Source organism: Fukomys damarensis, unplaced genomic scaffold, assembly GCF_012274545.1.
Source record: "Fukomys damarensis isolate Sample0158 unplaced genomic scaffold, DMR_v1.0_HiC HiC_scaffold_13, whole genome shotgun sequence".
In the NCBI taxonomy this organism is placed as follows: Eukaryota; Metazoa; Chordata; class Mammalia; order Rodentia; family Bathyergidae; genus Fukomys; species Fukomys damarensis.
The window spans coordinates 22,855,767-22,872,148 of NW_022900925.1; the positions used below are offsets into that span (position 1 = coordinate 22,855,767).

At 42.8% G+C, this 16,382-nt stretch overlaps 1 protein-coding gene across 1 annotated transcript in view; it reads left to right on the forward strand.

Moving 5' to 3' along the window:
• Ap2b1 (adaptor related protein complex 2 subunit beta 1) overlaps nucleotides 1-12,176 on the forward strand; it is a 111,790-nt gene extending 99,614 nt beyond the window's left edge. The window contains exons 21-22 of the mRNA XM_010621747.3: nucleotides 4,756-4,910; nucleotides 10,129-12,176. Of these exons, the coding sequence (XP_010620049.1) occupies nucleotides 4,756-4,910; nucleotides 10,129-10,203 (230 nt within the window). The 3' untranslated portion in view covers nucleotides 10,204-12,176. The remainder of the gene's footprint in view (nucleotides 1-4,755; nucleotides 4,911-10,128) is intronic.
• The last annotated feature ends 4,206 nt before the right edge of the window (nucleotides 12,177-16,382 follow it).

Sequence of the window (16,382 nt, forward strand, 5' to 3'; positions counted from 1 at the left end):
GTGGATTAACTGTCACCTTGTGGCAGTTGGCCCACTGGAAACATTTCAAGTAGTATGTTCCTGAGAACACTTGTCCCTCAGAAAAGGGAGTTTCTGGTCAGAGTTTAAAAATACGATATCCCTCTCTTAAAAGTTGTACATTGGCACACTAAAACTCTCGAGAAGCCCTTCATTGAAAAAGATACATTTAACTCAGTGTTAATTGAATTTGTTGACAGTGGAATTTTAAATCACGAAGTGCTTATTGGTATCGCTTGATTTTTTTTTTTTTTTTTTTTTTTTTTGAGACAGTATCTTGGCAATGTAGTTCAGCTCAACTCTTTGTGTATCCCAGGCTGGCCTTGAATGTGCGATGATCCTCCTGCCTCAGCTTTCTGAGAGCTGGGATTACAGGCATGCCTGTCTTATTGTTAACATCTTATAGAACACCACTTTTTCTTGAATATAACCTAATAAATACTACAGAGAGCAAACAAAGGCCAGAGTAACTGGAAAGCAAATTTCATTTCAGAGATCCACAGTAGTTTGGTTTTTTGGGTTTTTTTTGGGGGGGGGCTGTTTGTTTTGGTTTTTTGGTTTTTGGGGGGTTTTTTTGTTTTGTTTTGTTTGATACTGGGGATCAAACTCGGATCCTTGCTCTTGCAAGCAGGCCGCAGAACCACTGAGAAATCCCCGGCCCCAGAGTTCCACTGTGAAAAGGGTATGGTTTTTCAGAAAAGACATTGGAAGTTTGAGTGACTGAGGACTTTAGTCTGGCCTGCCAGAATAATAGTAAGAAAAGATCCCTCTGCTTCCTGGTCAGTTTTGACCCTTATTGCACTTGGTGTATGTAATTTCACCAAAGAAGAAATGTCTGGCCTTTCTCCAGTTGAGGTTGTATCCTCTCCAAGGGATGTAGTCCTCAGTGCAGATTCATTTATCAATTCTGCCATGGCCTCATGCTAATCCCTCTCTGCTTTAGATGCTCCAAATAGCAAATGAACTGATTTTCCAGTGACACACCATTCTATGGCAGTGGAGCACATAGAACACAGGGAAAAACAGTTCATTTTCTTCAGGAGCCTAATCCCATCATTTCTCACACTGAATCACTGCTAATCTTTCAAGATAGCTTCCTAAAGCTAATCTTTTCAAGCTCTCTCTCTCTTTTTTTTTTTGAGACAGTCTCATTTTGTAGCCCAGGCTGGCCTCAAAGTGATCCTCCTGCCTCAGCCTCCAAAAGTGCTGGGATTACAGGTGTGCATCACTATTCCTGGCTTCTTTCCAATCTTGAAGGCTCTATTAACCAGGAGCTCTATTAACTGCAGGTTTAGTGCCTTCTGATTCAACACCCTGTGCCTAGCTTAGAGCTAAAAATAACATCTTTTCCTGCTGATCTGCCCTAATCACAATAGCAGCAACACTTAAAATAGCTTTTCTGTGCTAGCATAGACAGTTGACAGATGGAATGAACACTCTGAGAGATACAGGAAGTCACAGACTTAAAGGACTTACCAGCCTAGCATTGAGCTTTAACTTTTGCTCTTTTATCTCTCTCTAGAGAAGAAAACCTCTTCCTGAGTCTTAATAATTAATCAAATCTTAATAGAAAAGTGTATATGATAGCAGTGTTAAACTAGTTGTAAATACTAGAAAATTTTGTATCAGAAAGATACCAGTAGACAGCACTCCCTCTTTCCCAGCACCGATCACTTCTACAGATGTTTAGAGATCTGTCTGAATTTGTTTCCCATCTTACCATTACAGTGGCATTTGAGGTTCATACATAACTGGGAATGCTACCTTACATGTGTGAGAACTTTTGCATCTTCAGCCATATTCAAAAAAGAATATTTGTGACAAGCAATTCTACAAGCCTATATTTTCAACTCAGTGTTTATCATACTGTGTAAATCTCAGAGACATGATGTTTCTGCTTTCACTAGTTAGACATGGTAAAGGAGACAGATATTTCTTCATGCACGGGCACTAGGTGAGGGCAAGCTCACTTTCTGTGTGTATTGTGGCTCTTCCTGTCATCCATTAGAACATTTCCAAACTAGAAACTTTCCCAGCTAGTACTTAACTCACTCATTTGCTCAAATGGTAATGACAAAAAATAAATTCTTTTAGTTCTAAACTTACTTCTTTTGAACTTGTTAATGAACACCCGAGCAGGATCCCAAATGGAAGTTCCCTGTCCCTCTCTACTCGTGAGTATCAACTTTACCCTTATTGCAGCCCGAAGACATGTGACCCTAGCTAAATAAGAATGATAAAGGAAGAAAAACAATTTACATTGCATTCTCATTCTCACAGTCTCCCAACTGCAAGATCCCATCTTATTTTCCAGGAGTTTATATATGTAAAACAAAAAACTGATGCAAGAAGTCTGTTCTAGCCAGGGACATGGTGGCGCATGCCCAGGCAGAAAAGGCTGGGCTTGTAGCTCAGTGGTAGTAATTTGCCTACCATGCTTGAGACCCTGGGTTCAGTCTCCAGTATTGAAAAATCAAGTAAACATGTCTAATCCAAACTGGCAAGGAAGCTTCTTATGTCTGGTTTCTATTGCCACTCTTAATCAGTATATTTAGCAGAGTCTGATTATCTAAAATCTATAAACCCTCTAACTCAAACCTAGTATCTGTAATGTATAGGGCTGGTGATGAGGAAAGGAGAACATGTACACATTATAGAGCCCTCCTTCATTCTGTCCTCTGATAGAAATCACAGTGCCACCCTTCAGTATGAGCAGAATCAAATTCCTGACATTATCACCTCTTCCATGTACATGGTGAACTTAGAAGTCTGTAGGCATCTGGGCCTTGCTAAATTTATGGAATGCATTTGCCCCTGTGCAGCAAGGTGATTCTTGAACCACGTTCCTGTGTTTTCTGTTGTTGAGGGAAATGGGCAGAGGCCTTGAAAGTCAGGAATAGCTTTTACAACATAACGCAGGCCCCTGTGTTTTAAAGACAGTCCTATTGGAAGACGTTAGCCAAACTCCAGCTTGTGATATTGCTTAGCAACCCATTTAAGCTCAAGAACCCTTCACTGTGACAGCAAACAGTGTGACTCCCCACGAGGTGACTAGAGAGCTTACGGAGGCCCCCTTCTCCAGCAGTATTGTGTGTAACTACTCTGAGATACACTTGTTAGCTCCTCAAACAGAAATGTTCCTTAAATTATAACTACTGTGTTTGGTGTTAGTGAAAATCTTGGAAATAAAAGAGGAAAAGTGAGGTAAAAACTAAATGTCATGAAAATGTTTAATGATTGTGGCTTTACTGCATCTTCCCCGGAATTTCACTGGCTCAAGTGTGGGAAAGGGACATCAGAAAGAGAAGTACTTCCAGAAGAAGCCTCCTACCTAAGTAGATGATTATGTCTACAGCATTATGCAAACATTGGCATTTTAACACTTGAGTCAGAGACATATTCACAGATATTAGTGACATTTACCTGTTGTGTCCCAAGTACTGCAGGAAGAATAATGATGAAAAATGCAAGATCCTTGTGCTGAGAGCCTACATTTAGGAGGGTAGAAGGCTATCCATCGTGGTACCTTTTCCTAGAGAGCACACTAGAATATGACAGATTTTTATGTGGGAGAATTTAGTTCCTGAAGCAGGCATGAGTAATTTGAATTCTCATCAGAAATGAATGTAAGAAACAGTTAACAAAGAAGCAGTGTTTATCATCTCTATTCTTCAAGTTTCTCTTTCTCTATGCTGCAGCATCTACTCAAGGAGAAATGACCTTTATTTCTGGAACATTATGTCTCCTTGATGCTGTATGCAGTCACGAGAAAGAGCCCAAACACCAACTTGCTCTTACCCTGAGTTGGTAACTATGAAAACTTCCACCATGACTAGCAGCAACATCTGAGACTTCAGGGTCTGTTACCAGTCACCTTTGCATGGCTTCAGTCTTTCTCAGAGTCTCTTGTTGAGACAGTTTGTTTCATTATTTATTTGGAGGCATGATGTGCAACACATAATACATTCCGTGTGGGGAATTGGTACATATACATACTGCATTTTGATCTTTCTAATTCCCCTTCCTATTCTCCTGTCCACCCTTCTACCCTAAAGTCAAGAAGTCATTTGCCTACTTAAAAGAAAAAAAGAAATACAGGTACTGGAGGCCCTGGGTCTAATCTGTAGCTACACACACACACACACACACACACACACACACACACACACGGGAATGGGGGGGATATCCAAATTATTAAATTTGACTTGAAGTACTTCTGCAACTTTGTATCCTTTTTTGATCCTGGCTGCTGAGGCTCAAGTAGCATACAGTGAAATAGTGGCAGTTTGGGAAGGAGAGTTGAGTTGACCATCAGTCTGTATCCCCACTAGTCTAAGATCAGCATTCCAGAAATGAATACCAACAGAACACTAACTCTGGAACCTCCACACATCTGTTTCTGTCTTTGTCTCTTTCAGATCATTTTTACCTTTCTAGTACATAGATAATAAATCCTTAGGCCAACCCATCTTTTAATCCCTACAAATAACTCTTACGCTTTTAAATGCTTAGGTGCACCTAATTCTGTTTTCTGGGTTTCTGATAGGTAGGCACTTCATGAGCCTGTTCCTCATCATTTGCTATTTGGGGGAAAAGAGCTTTAAAGCTGAAAAGTGCACTTGGGCACATGATGGTACTTTGTCAGGGCACTCGAGCACACATGACTCAAGGATGTTAGGATGTGCATTTGTCTGAGATTTTACCTGAAGATGTTGTGTTTTGAATCTGTATGTCTAGACACTGTTTCCAGCAAGTTGCAAAACAACAATGTTTATACTATTGCCAAGAGGAATGTGGAAGGGCAGGACATGCTGTACCAATCCCTGAAACTCACTAATGGCATTTGGATTTTGGCCGAGCTACGCATCCAGCCAGGAAACCCCAATTATACGGTAAGGCCTTTCCCCATTGATAACATACAGTTAATCATACACCCTATTGAGAGTTCTCTTTACATCATGTCCTTTATTTTAATTGGGTGATACATAGTACTGTGAAATTTTGTTGTATATATACAGTGGTACCTCCATTCATGAGTTTAATTCTTTGCCTGATTCTGGTCACAAATCGAATTGGATGAGAACCAAATCAAATTTCCCCATAAGGTCAACATTGAACCTAACCATTGAATTTGATTCAGTTCTCATCCAATTTGGTTTGCAGCCAGAATCATGGAAAGAATTAAGTTCATTAACCAGGGTACCATTGTGGATTTATTGTAACCCCAGTCACAGTCCAGACACAGAATTGTTCACATCCCACAAAAAAACCTCTTGCTGTCCCTTCATAGTTAGACTGTCACCCTCTAATTCTTGGCAACCACTGATGTGTTCAACTGCTATGTGTGTCATTTTGAAAATATTATATAAATTAAATCTGTACATTAGGTAACCTATTGAGATTGTTTTTTGCACCCAGCATAAGGCCTTTGGCATCCACTGAGTTGTTATATGTATTAATAATTGGCTCTCTTTTAAGATCATTGAAAGTTGATTCATTGTATGCATGGATCACAATTTCTCCATGTACTCATTGAAGTTTCTTTGGTTTTTGTTTGTCTGTTTTCATTTTTGAGGAGTTTTTCTTTGGGTGGTACTGGGGATTCACACTGAGCTATGTCCCCAGCTGTATTGTGAGACAGTATATCCCTAAATCGCTAAATTGCTCAGGTTGGTCTCAAACTTATGATCCTCCAGCCTTAGATTCCCAGAGTGCTGGGATTACAGGGATTCACCCAGCTCTATATTTTTTTAAATGTTTTTATTCTGAGATAATTGTAGATTCACATACATTTGTAAGAAGTAACATAGTTAATTCTTTCCATAAGCATTCTGAGGTCATCTCTGGAAAATATCTCTCTATTCATTTGACCCAGAACACAAGTATGCAAATCAAAAAATTCAGATCTTTATGTTTGCTTTAAGAACTGCACAGGCCATTAGAAATATCTGTATCCCAGAAGTCACCAAGTATCTGAAAGATGTCACTTTCCAGAAGCAGTGTATGCCATTCTGTATTACAGTGTGTTGTGAGGTGCACCTAAGGCACACAGAGTTGGTGACCCTAAAAGAGTGCTGAATCTTTATTGCACATGCTTAAAAATGCAGAGTAGTTGTGGCCCTTAAAGGTTTAGATATGGATTTTATAATCATTAAGCACTTAACTAGTGAACAGAGCTCTCAAGTTGTGCCGCCATAGTGACAGAGCTCATGGTGGGACTAACCCATACATGAGCTCCCCATCACACTGAGATGATCCCTACTGAAGGGTAACAAACTGTTCCTAAACCAGAAGAGGATGGTGCACAGAAGAAGCAAGAACTTAAGGCCTAGGAATAAATTCAACAGAAAATAAGTACAAATGAAAGAAAAAAGAAAGGAAGATGGAGGAAGAGAAAGAAAAGAAAATAGTGGAGGAGATAAAACACAGTGAGATTTTGTACCCTTTTTTAGCTACACCCACCTTCCATCCTCCCCTATATTTATTTATGTTTCCTTGCCTTCTTTTCTATTCTTCAACCAACTGATGACTAGGATCCCTCTGCGCACAGTGCTGTCTAGATTCTAAATCTTTCGTCACAGTACCTAACTCTAAGCCATTTCCCTAAGTGGTGCTCCAGACTTGAAAATCACTCCAATCCATTCTTTTCCCTCTCATGCTAAACACCCGTTACACCATTGAGCTGATCTCAGCTCATTATTAAAGAGGAACAAAATCTGGTTGATCCTGTCTTAGTGTGTTAAGACTGGTGGTCCTTAGTCTCCTAAAATGAGTTGATAGAGCACTGCCCTCCAACCTCAGTCCTTTTTATTAATCCTGTAAGAGTAAAGCCACATCTCAATAATTAGGTAAGTCTCAGCTGGAAAGATAAATTTGTTCAGGTGAAGAAGCACATGTTCCAGCCTATACACCACGAGTGGATATGTGAGTCCTGGCTTTAATGACACAAGACCAAGTGACTCTTCTCCCTTGGTGGATCTGGATGAACAGCATTCCTGAGTAGCTCATAGTGAAATATGTGCCACATCAAGGCTAGCAGTTCAAAAGGTAAGACCCAGGGAAGGCCTATTTTCCCTAGAAGCCATACAAAAGGGGAGACCCAGGGTCCTAGCTATGAGGTGCAATACAGTGAATGTTTTTTTTTTTAATTATTGCAGAAAAAGATACATTGCCATTAATCTTCCTCAAATTATTCCCCCACACACACTTCAAACACACTTACCATTCATGCCACTTTCTGAAGTTTTTTTGTTTGTTTGTTTTCTTTTCTTTTCATTTTTGAGACAGCATCTTGCTATGTAGTTCAGGCTGACCTTGAACTCATTATGTTGTCCATGCTGGCCTTGAACTTGTGGCAACCCTCCTGCCTCGGCTTCCAACTGCTGGAATTACAGACATGTGCCACCACGCCTGGCTGCTGTGATGCATTTCTCAAAGTCCTCTTTCATGAATGTCTTTATAAAGTGAGATCAAAAACTTGGTGAATGCTGCTACCAAAAGCCATCCAACAGAAGGGCAGGTTTATGAAAACACTGTTTTTTGTTTTGTTTTGTTTTGTTTTGTTTTGTTTTGTTTTTGGTACCGCGAATCGAACTCGGGTCCTTGCACTTGCGAGGCAGGCCACCGAAAGCTGAGCTAAATCCCCGGCCCTGAAAACACTGTGATGTGCCCCCATCCATCTACTCACTGGATGCGGGGCACCATGTTACTCTTCCTCAAAGTCAGTATGACCATGAAAGGTAAATGTTTTGTATCAACCCAGAACATTGAGGTAATCATGACAGTGTAAGTAACGACATTTAGAGGACTTACAGAACTGCTTCAGAAAGTGGCAAGGACAGTGGGGTAAGTGTGTTTGAATCAAGGGGGAATATTTTTATTTTGTGGGAGATTAATGGCAGCATTAATGTAATAATATTTTTAACTTAAACCCCACATTCTTTTTATCACACTGCACATATTTAGCAAATTTAACTCATACTAAAGTCAGGTGGAGGCAAAGGTAGAGGTGGAGGACCCAGGTATTTGGGGTCCACAGAGACAGAAAGATTCTTCCTCATCCCCCAAAGAGCAACTCATAGTCTAGACCTTGTCGGTCCACCAGCCACAACTCTCCACCAGTGCCAGCTTTGGCATTTTGTTAATGAAGGCAACATTTCCTTAACAGGCCAGTATTTTGGGAAAGAGGAACTACCCCTCTTTAGTCTGGGAGTTAACTCCCTTAAGCTTCTCCTTCTCTTTTTAGTTTCCCTTCCTCCTCCTCTTCTGGACCCACGTATTCTACCACTAGAATTTTCCAAAACATTGGCAGTAGAGAGGCTATAAGGAGGAGGTACAAGAATTGCCTGAACAAGGAGTTGAAAATCAGGGAAATACCTAAAGCTGCAACTTGGAAAGAAAAAAAAGTAGGAAGCGGTTTTCCTACACAGACAGTATTTATGTTCTTATGTTAGTTTTGCTTTATTTTTACATTTATCAGAATTCTTTTCCTGACAGATATTAAGCAGCAGTTTTGGAAATGCCTGGAAAGTATATGATAACCCATTCCCATAAGCTTAAACACCAGTGGCACTTGCATGACTGTCCCATCAGGTGGCACAGGACAGTCCTGTTGGGTGATAAAAGCCACTCGATGGGACAGTCATGCAGGTACTGCCAGGGGATTAAGCCAGAGGAACATGCTAAAGCTTTAAGTAAGCATCTTTTTTTTTTTTATGGTGGTGGTACTGGCAATCGAACTCAGGTCCTTGTGCTTGCGAAGCAGGCCACCGAACCGCTGAGCTAAATCCCTGGCCCGTCTGTGTGTGTGTGTGTGTGTGTGTGTGTGTGTGTGTGTGTAAGCATCTTTTCATGTTCTTCAATTGATTTATTTTTTACTTTACTTCGTTTGTAGGATATTAGTTATTCACAGTTAACTAGTGTCTTTTTTACCTTTTTTCCAAAGATATTTTCACATTGATACTATGTTAAATCAACTAGAGTCTCTAGTAAGAGAATAAAGAGTTAAAATAACCTAAAATTTCATGGTGATATACTGTTAAAAATAACTTTTGGGGGGCCAGGAATTTAGATCAGCAGTTCTGCCACCTGGCTTGCAAGTACAAAGTCCCAAGTTCAATCCCTGGTACCAAAGAATAAAAACAAAACAAAAAAAACACAACTTTTGTCCCTCTGTCCTAGTAGGCAAGAGGAATGATATAAATAATACCAAAAAGAAATAAACCTACCCGGGCATGGTGAAGCATACCTGTAATCCCAGTATTCAGGAGACTGAGGCAGGAGGATCACTTCTAGGCCAGCCTGAACTGCATAGTGTAACCCCTGTCTCAAAAAAATAAACCTAAGTTTATTTTGGCTGGGATGCATTTTCCTTGCTTACAATGTATTATTATTGTTGTTGTTGTTGTTGTTGTTGTTATGTTTTGTTATTGTTATGGGGTTTTGGGGTGTGGTTGTTGTCGTTGTTGTTTTACCTAATTTAAGAAAATTAAGGAATCCAAATCTAAATGTATCTGATTGTAAGGAAGCAAATCCTGAGGGACTAAGCAATTGGCATGAGTTGCTGTCTACTTAGATAAGTAACCTGTCGGTGCTTGTCTTTGTCAAGAGTATGCACCGTGAGGCAATGCAGAAAGGACTAGTACCTTGAATCTTCCTAACTCACACCTTTACTTGACTAGATTGTATAAAATGGGGACTGAGAGAACCATCCTTCTTGTCAGACTAATGAATGGGGGCATATCCCAGAAATGACCATTAGCAAGTTAAAGAGATTTTGCCTATGTGTATTCGTTTAGTAGTAATCCCTATAACTCCTAGCAAAGCGTAAGAGCAGCTATTCCCCCTGCAGTCAGAGTCTTTCATGTTTTTAGTGTAGGTTACTTACCAACCTCACAGGCCCACAAGGGATGGAAGTAGAATCACATCACAACTTGACAATGATGAAACTGAAATTCTAGACTTCACAGCATTTATTAACATGATCTCTTTGTTTGGCTACTCTAGCAATAAAAGGTCATCTCTTGTATCAGAAGTTTTCTTGAACTGAATGTTTGGGTACTTTTAGAATTAGGCCAACGTCCATACTAATCTTCCTTCTTTTCCTGACAGCTGTCGCTGAAATGTAGAGCTCCTGAAGTCTCTCAATACATTTACCAGGTCTACGACAGCATTTTGAAAAACTAATAAACTGGTCCAGTGCCCTCCAGCCACCCTGTGATTGGTGCAAGCCAAGAACTCTTAACTGGAAGAAATTGTACTGCTGTGTAGAATCTGAACCCAAACACACTGAGGCCACCCAGCACGTAGTGACTAGTCTAACCTGTGCTAACTGTAGAGACAACCTGTTGGAGAGTTTTAGCTTCCTGTGAACATGTGTAACCACTGCTTCAGTCACTTCCCACCTCCTGCCACTTGCTACTGTCTGTCCTTACTTGTGGGCTTCTCCATGCTGTGCCAACAGCTGGCTTTTCCTACACTCTCATTTGAGTGTAGTTTGGTATTTTGCAATCGAGAGCTCACTTCAAAAGCAGAAAAAGACAACAAATATTAAAGCAAGGAATAGTGTCACTGAAACATGAACTGCACTTTATTATTTTATATTCTTTGTACATATGAGAAATCGAGGTAGTATAACTAGTAGAAAGTGTTAAAACAACCGACCATCAGTCACCACCATCCTAGAGGAAGAGATTCAGTTACCATCCCACTCTATTAGGGATTCTCTCACCTGTGGCAACCTTGTCCGTAGTTATTTAGGTTTTTTTGCTCTTTTTCTCTCCATACTCTTTTCTTCGCCAGGTCTTCACACCTGCCCCAGCCCCTTATTCTCATCTCATTTGATTGCTCTGCAGTTTGGAATTATCTCCACTGAGGGTTTTTTCAAGTGCAGGAAATACTGGGTCTGTCGGCACCAAAGCTAAGAGAAGTTAGAAGTTATTCCCCTCCACTGAGCCGATCCATTAATAATGCTGATTAGGACATTTGAGGAGAGATGGAGAAATGGAACCACAAAGCCCTCCCCCAAGCTGCTTCCCTTAATGTCTTAGATCCAACTCTTAAAAATTAGAGTTTGAAACAGATTTTAATGACTTATCCAACCTTGTTTTTCAACAAAGGAGAAAAATAAAAGGTGAAAAGAGCATTATTATTGAGGCCTGTCAGCTGTTCAGTAGCAGAGCTGCAGCTGAGACTCCTAAATTTCTACTGGTGGTGTTTGGACTACAAGACCCCCTCAATGCTGTTTCTTTCCTTAATGCCATCTTCTGCCTTTTCGGTGCCTGCTCTGTGTCTTTTCAAAGTCCATACTGATTTTGGCATCTGGCAGCAGCGCAGTATCTTTTCAGTTACTTCAAGGTATGGCCAGATGACAGAACAAAGACATAAGTTACGTTTCCCATGTGCTCCTGAAGCCAGGGTTCTTCAGGCCAGCAGGGTGGGTGCAAAGATGAAACGAGCTTAGAGGTGTTGCACTTTCTCTTTACCTCTTCAGCTCACTAATCTGCTCTTTGCTGATGTTCAGGCCCCAGAGCAGATTATGATCATCCCAGAAGCTCAAGCAATTCTCATCATCTCTCTGAAGACTGGGAGGTGAAATCTGCTCCCTTAACATATGGAGTTGAGCATGCTTCAGGCTGAAACTACCACCCTGTTTAACAATGTTCACACTGTGTGGTCTGTGGGCACTTGTTGCGTAGTCTGACATCTGATACTGAGGCTTCATAACCAACACAGTGCTTCTCAGATTCCTCTTGTTGAGTTAGAGGCACTCTGGGGTCCAGAGGCCTCGTGGTCAACTCAGACCTAACCCAGGCTGAGAGGAGGAATTGTAGAAAATAAGAGTAGAAGCCAAGCCCCAGTTCCTCAAGTTTGAAATGATCCTTGTTTATACCAGTTGCAACAGTTGTGGGTGGTGGGTTCTCTAAAGCAGTTTCTTAAACCTTGAAAAATCTTTGAGGGAATTACTGGGTAAAAGAAAGGAAGTGTATTCCTCACCACCCCTCAGGCACGTGGGGAATAGGAAATAGCACCGGATTGTGTGTGGGAGGTGGGTAGGCTGGTGATACAGGGGGTGGGGTGAAGCAAGTTGAAGCTCCCTTGCTGGGACTCATTCAAGGAGTCAGTTGGATACAAGTAGTGAAGAAGATTCACACTACAAACACCATTTTCATCTCAGAGGAAACCATAGTTCCAGGAGGAAGAGTATGTGTCAGGGCAAGCAGTCAGTTTTGTGCCAGGATATGCCCCCTCAACCCCTGAAACAGGCTTCTCTGAGCCTCACCACCAGTAATGGATAACAGCTGCTGTTCTCTGCTGAGCCAGTCCAGATGTCTTCACACCTTTCCGGGGGGCCACCTCCAGCTGCATCCTGAGCAGAGTCAGGGAGGGACTCTGCTTCACATAAAAGGACCTCTTTCCTGAAGAGGCAGCCTGTTGCCTCCACAGCTTCCTTTGAGGCCCCTTTCAAGCTTCCTCAGATAGGGGAAGTGGGGGGATTGCCCTGCATCCCCTGTCTTCTGCTCAAGCACATCTCTGTAATGTGAGCCAGCACCATGTGAAGGGCAAGGGAAGCAAACACACACCCAGAACTCTTGCTGGTCAGAGATTCCTGAGTGTCTGTCCTCACCCGGGCCTGTTAACCGTGAGTGGATTCTGGGGAGACACAGGGGAAGGGGAAGTGTTGCCCTTGGAATCGTATCGTTCTGTTATTGGGCTATGTTCTTGGGAAGGGTGGGGGTCATGGGAAGCTTGACCTTGTGTCTTCGTCAATAAACTCATTTACAAAAAAATGAAGTTCGTGATAATGTACTCTGTTCCCAGAACTGACACTATAAAACAAAACAGCTGGCCAGAGGAGGGACAGAATATTAATAGTCATTCTTTTGAGAATTTTTGAGTGTCACAGATCTCCCAGGGACTCAGCCAGACAAAATTACAACTGACTTGAAGAAGGAAGAGTGGCTCCCAAGTCCCAAACCGCCACCACCACAGGCATCTACAGCCAGGAAGTGCTCAGAGGAGCCAATCTGCCCTGGCAGGTTTCCCAGGGGCACTAGGCAGAGCTGCAGTGGTGGGGTTTTCCTGGGTAGGTAGGCAGACAGCCAAGGCCAAGGGCAGGAGGAACACAGCTGAGCTCCATTTTCCATTACCCAGGCTGTCTCACTCAGCTCTCCCCTTTAAAAAGCCTCTCAGACGTGGATGCGGGGCCTACATATTTCTAAGCAAATAGAATCACTACACCTTTAAAGCAGACCTCCCGAGGAGTTCAGTTCTAGTGACCTGTGTCTGTTTCTGGGGTCACATGACCCAGGTATTGTCAAGATGAGCTGGTCATCCTTTAGTTCCAATGAGCTGAAAGCCATTGAAATCCCCCATAGCCTGCAGTTAGGGGAAGGCTAGAATGAGGGATCCACTACCAAGAGGCCTTGGCCAAGTGGCCCTGGAAGGTGCTCCCACACAATAGCTGATTTTTTTCTACTTGGTTGTCCAGACACCATGAGCAGACTACCTTGGGCAGCTAGAAACTTTTTGGCTGTCTCCATATTGCTGGGCTGCATGCAGTTAGCCCAAATTACAATGCGAGTAACAATTGAGGAATGGGGTCATGGTAGTCTAAATTGAGGCTTGGGGTAAAAACGCTGTTGAGATCACCAGTTCAGGTCATTGGTATAGACCTAATGGGCTTTGGACAAAAAGTGCCCAGGAAGGAACTCCTCTTGGATGTGCATCACCTGGAAAGCTTTCCCCAAAGACTGGGAGCCAGGAGTGGTGGCACAAGCCTCTCATCCCAGCACTCAGGCTGGAGCAGTGAGATTGCAATTCTAAGTCCAGCCTGAGCAACTTAACAACAGTGAGATCTTGTCTCAAAATAAGTTAAAAAGGGTGGGATGTAGCTTAGTGCGGAGGCCCTGGTTCAATCCCCAGTACCAAAAAGAAAAAGTTCTGTTGAATCTGTCTAGTTTGGAAACTGAAGAAATCTGCACTAAAACCAACAAAAACAAACTTTCCAGGGTTTCTTGTGTTTGTACGGCCAGGATTAAGAATTACTGCCAGGGAGAGGCTCACACCTGTTCACATACTTCCTGTTCTACTGCAATACTCATTCTTGTAGCGGGGATAATGGTAAAGCACTTGATGCACGTATACCTGCTTATTCCCTTGTGTTATTCAGGTGAGATGTAATAGTGCCCAGTCTTCTGATTACCTGTCTGTGTCCTCACCACTCCACTACAGCTCTCTCCTCCATACCACTGAAGGTTCTGTACCAGGCTTTCCCCTCTCTGCTTTTTTCACATCCAACTTTGCTAAGCCCCAAGATACTAAAGTGCTCAGGTCACACTAACCCCTGATTTTTACCTGAGATTGCACTGTCCTGTGCCCCTAGAGTGGCAACTGGGAGACATACATTGTTTCAGAGGCAAAAAAGAGCCAAAGACTATCAAGTTTGGTCCTTCCTACTCCCACTTCACGCATTAATGCATTTTCTGATTTTGCTTGGACCCAGATTTCTCTTCCCTGCCACCCCCAGCTCCAGGAGGCAAGCGCCTGTTTATTTTAATACCTGGTATGGCACTTGGGAAAGATCAACACCTCCCCCGTTGTTACCCATTTCTATCTCCTGAACACTAATCCTAGAAGCCCAGCCAGCCCCCAAACATGGTAATAGCAACAAGGATGTTTCTTGAAAAGTTTCCAAGTTGGCTCCAAATTTACCATCTCAGTTTCTCATTTAGCTTTTGCTCCAAAATTGGCTAAGGTGCAGCTTGGGTACCAAAGGAGCAGACACAAGGCCCATCTGTAGCATCTGAGGCCCAGACATGAAGTGGGACAGGACAGAGACCTGAGCCAGTCTCCCCGGCCCTGATCTTCAGAGTGGAGGACCCCACTGAGATCTCAGAGGCTGACTGGCCAGATTCGAGTTGGCTCCAAATTTGCCATCTCAGCCTCTCAGTTAGCTTTTGCCCTGCCATTCTTGATGCTATCAACAAGGGAAAAGCTAATTTAGGGGTTAGAGCCAGGTTCTGAGTTGGAGACATGGCTTTCAAGGGCTTAATTTCTAGGAGCATTGCTTTGGTACAAGACTCGTCTCTAGCATCATTCATCTTTCGGGCAGGGGCCTAACACTTGAGCTGAGAGAACTCCACTCGTATTTCTCATACTGGGTCAGTGTTAGATGAAGTTCAAGTCTATTCTCACCCTTGTTTCATTCTCCCTATAGGGTCGGAGGCCCCTGGGTCTGCGCAGTCAGCTTCTGAAATCTTAGTGGGGTCCTTGCTATGAGAAGCAGAGCAAGGGTCGACAAGCTCTGGTTATCGTTCTGTCCCTCTTCATGCCTGGGCCTCAGATGCCGCAGATGGGCCCATGTGCCTGCTCCTCTGACACCCACGCTGCACTTTAGCGGATACAGTTTGTAGCTAAGATGTCCCACCAAAGCCTCGTGTTATTATAGGTGGGGCTTTTTCAGAGCTTGCATCTAGAGCATGTGATGTTGGAATTGATTTACAGTGTACTAGGATTAAGGGTATGAGTACTACACGCCCTAAGTGCCTTGGATAAGACATAAGAAATAGAACTGTGTCCATCCCTTGTAGCTTTGCTGTCTTCTGCCTGCCATGAACTGTTTCTCCTCTGTGATGCCTGTCTGTTGTGCCACCCTGCCTTGGAGCCAGCCATTTATGTATTGAAACCTGTGTGGACCATGAGCTAAGTAAGCCTTTTCTCCCTTGACTTTGGATGCCAGGTATTTGGGTTTTTCAGCAATGAAAGAAAAATTAACTAAAACAGGCTAAGGATACAATTTTCAGATATGGGGTGATAGTGTCTTATGTGATCCAATCAAGTTGAAGGACTCCCAGAGCCTATTGCAATCTCTAGGGGCCAGGGACATCAGATTTCACTCTCTAAAAGTGGTGCTCTAGATGGAGGCCCCTTTTGCAGCCCTCTTCTTTCTTCTAGCTGTTGGCCCAGCCCTTCTCATTATACATCCATGCCAACCCACTAGCAGCCCACCTGGAATAAGTGGAAACTTTTCCCAGGTATTGTGTGACCTCCCTTAGAATGGCTGTGCATCTAAAAGGGCAAGGAAAAGGCCACACTGAGACTTAACTGCATGGCAGGAATTAAGGACTTTACACCTCAGCTCACTTCCGGTGGGAGCAATTAATCGCCTAGCTTCATAAAAGGGAGGAAACTTTGGATAGTTCAAGTTACGTGCTTTAGTCACACAGTAGTGGCCAGCCCAGAGTTCAATTCAGACCTGTCTAATTCTGAAGCCCAGGCTTCCACGGTGCTTTCTGGCTGGCTGGCGAGGGCATGGGGGTGGTTGGCATGAGGAACCTTTGGGGAGGCACTCAAAATGCAGAACC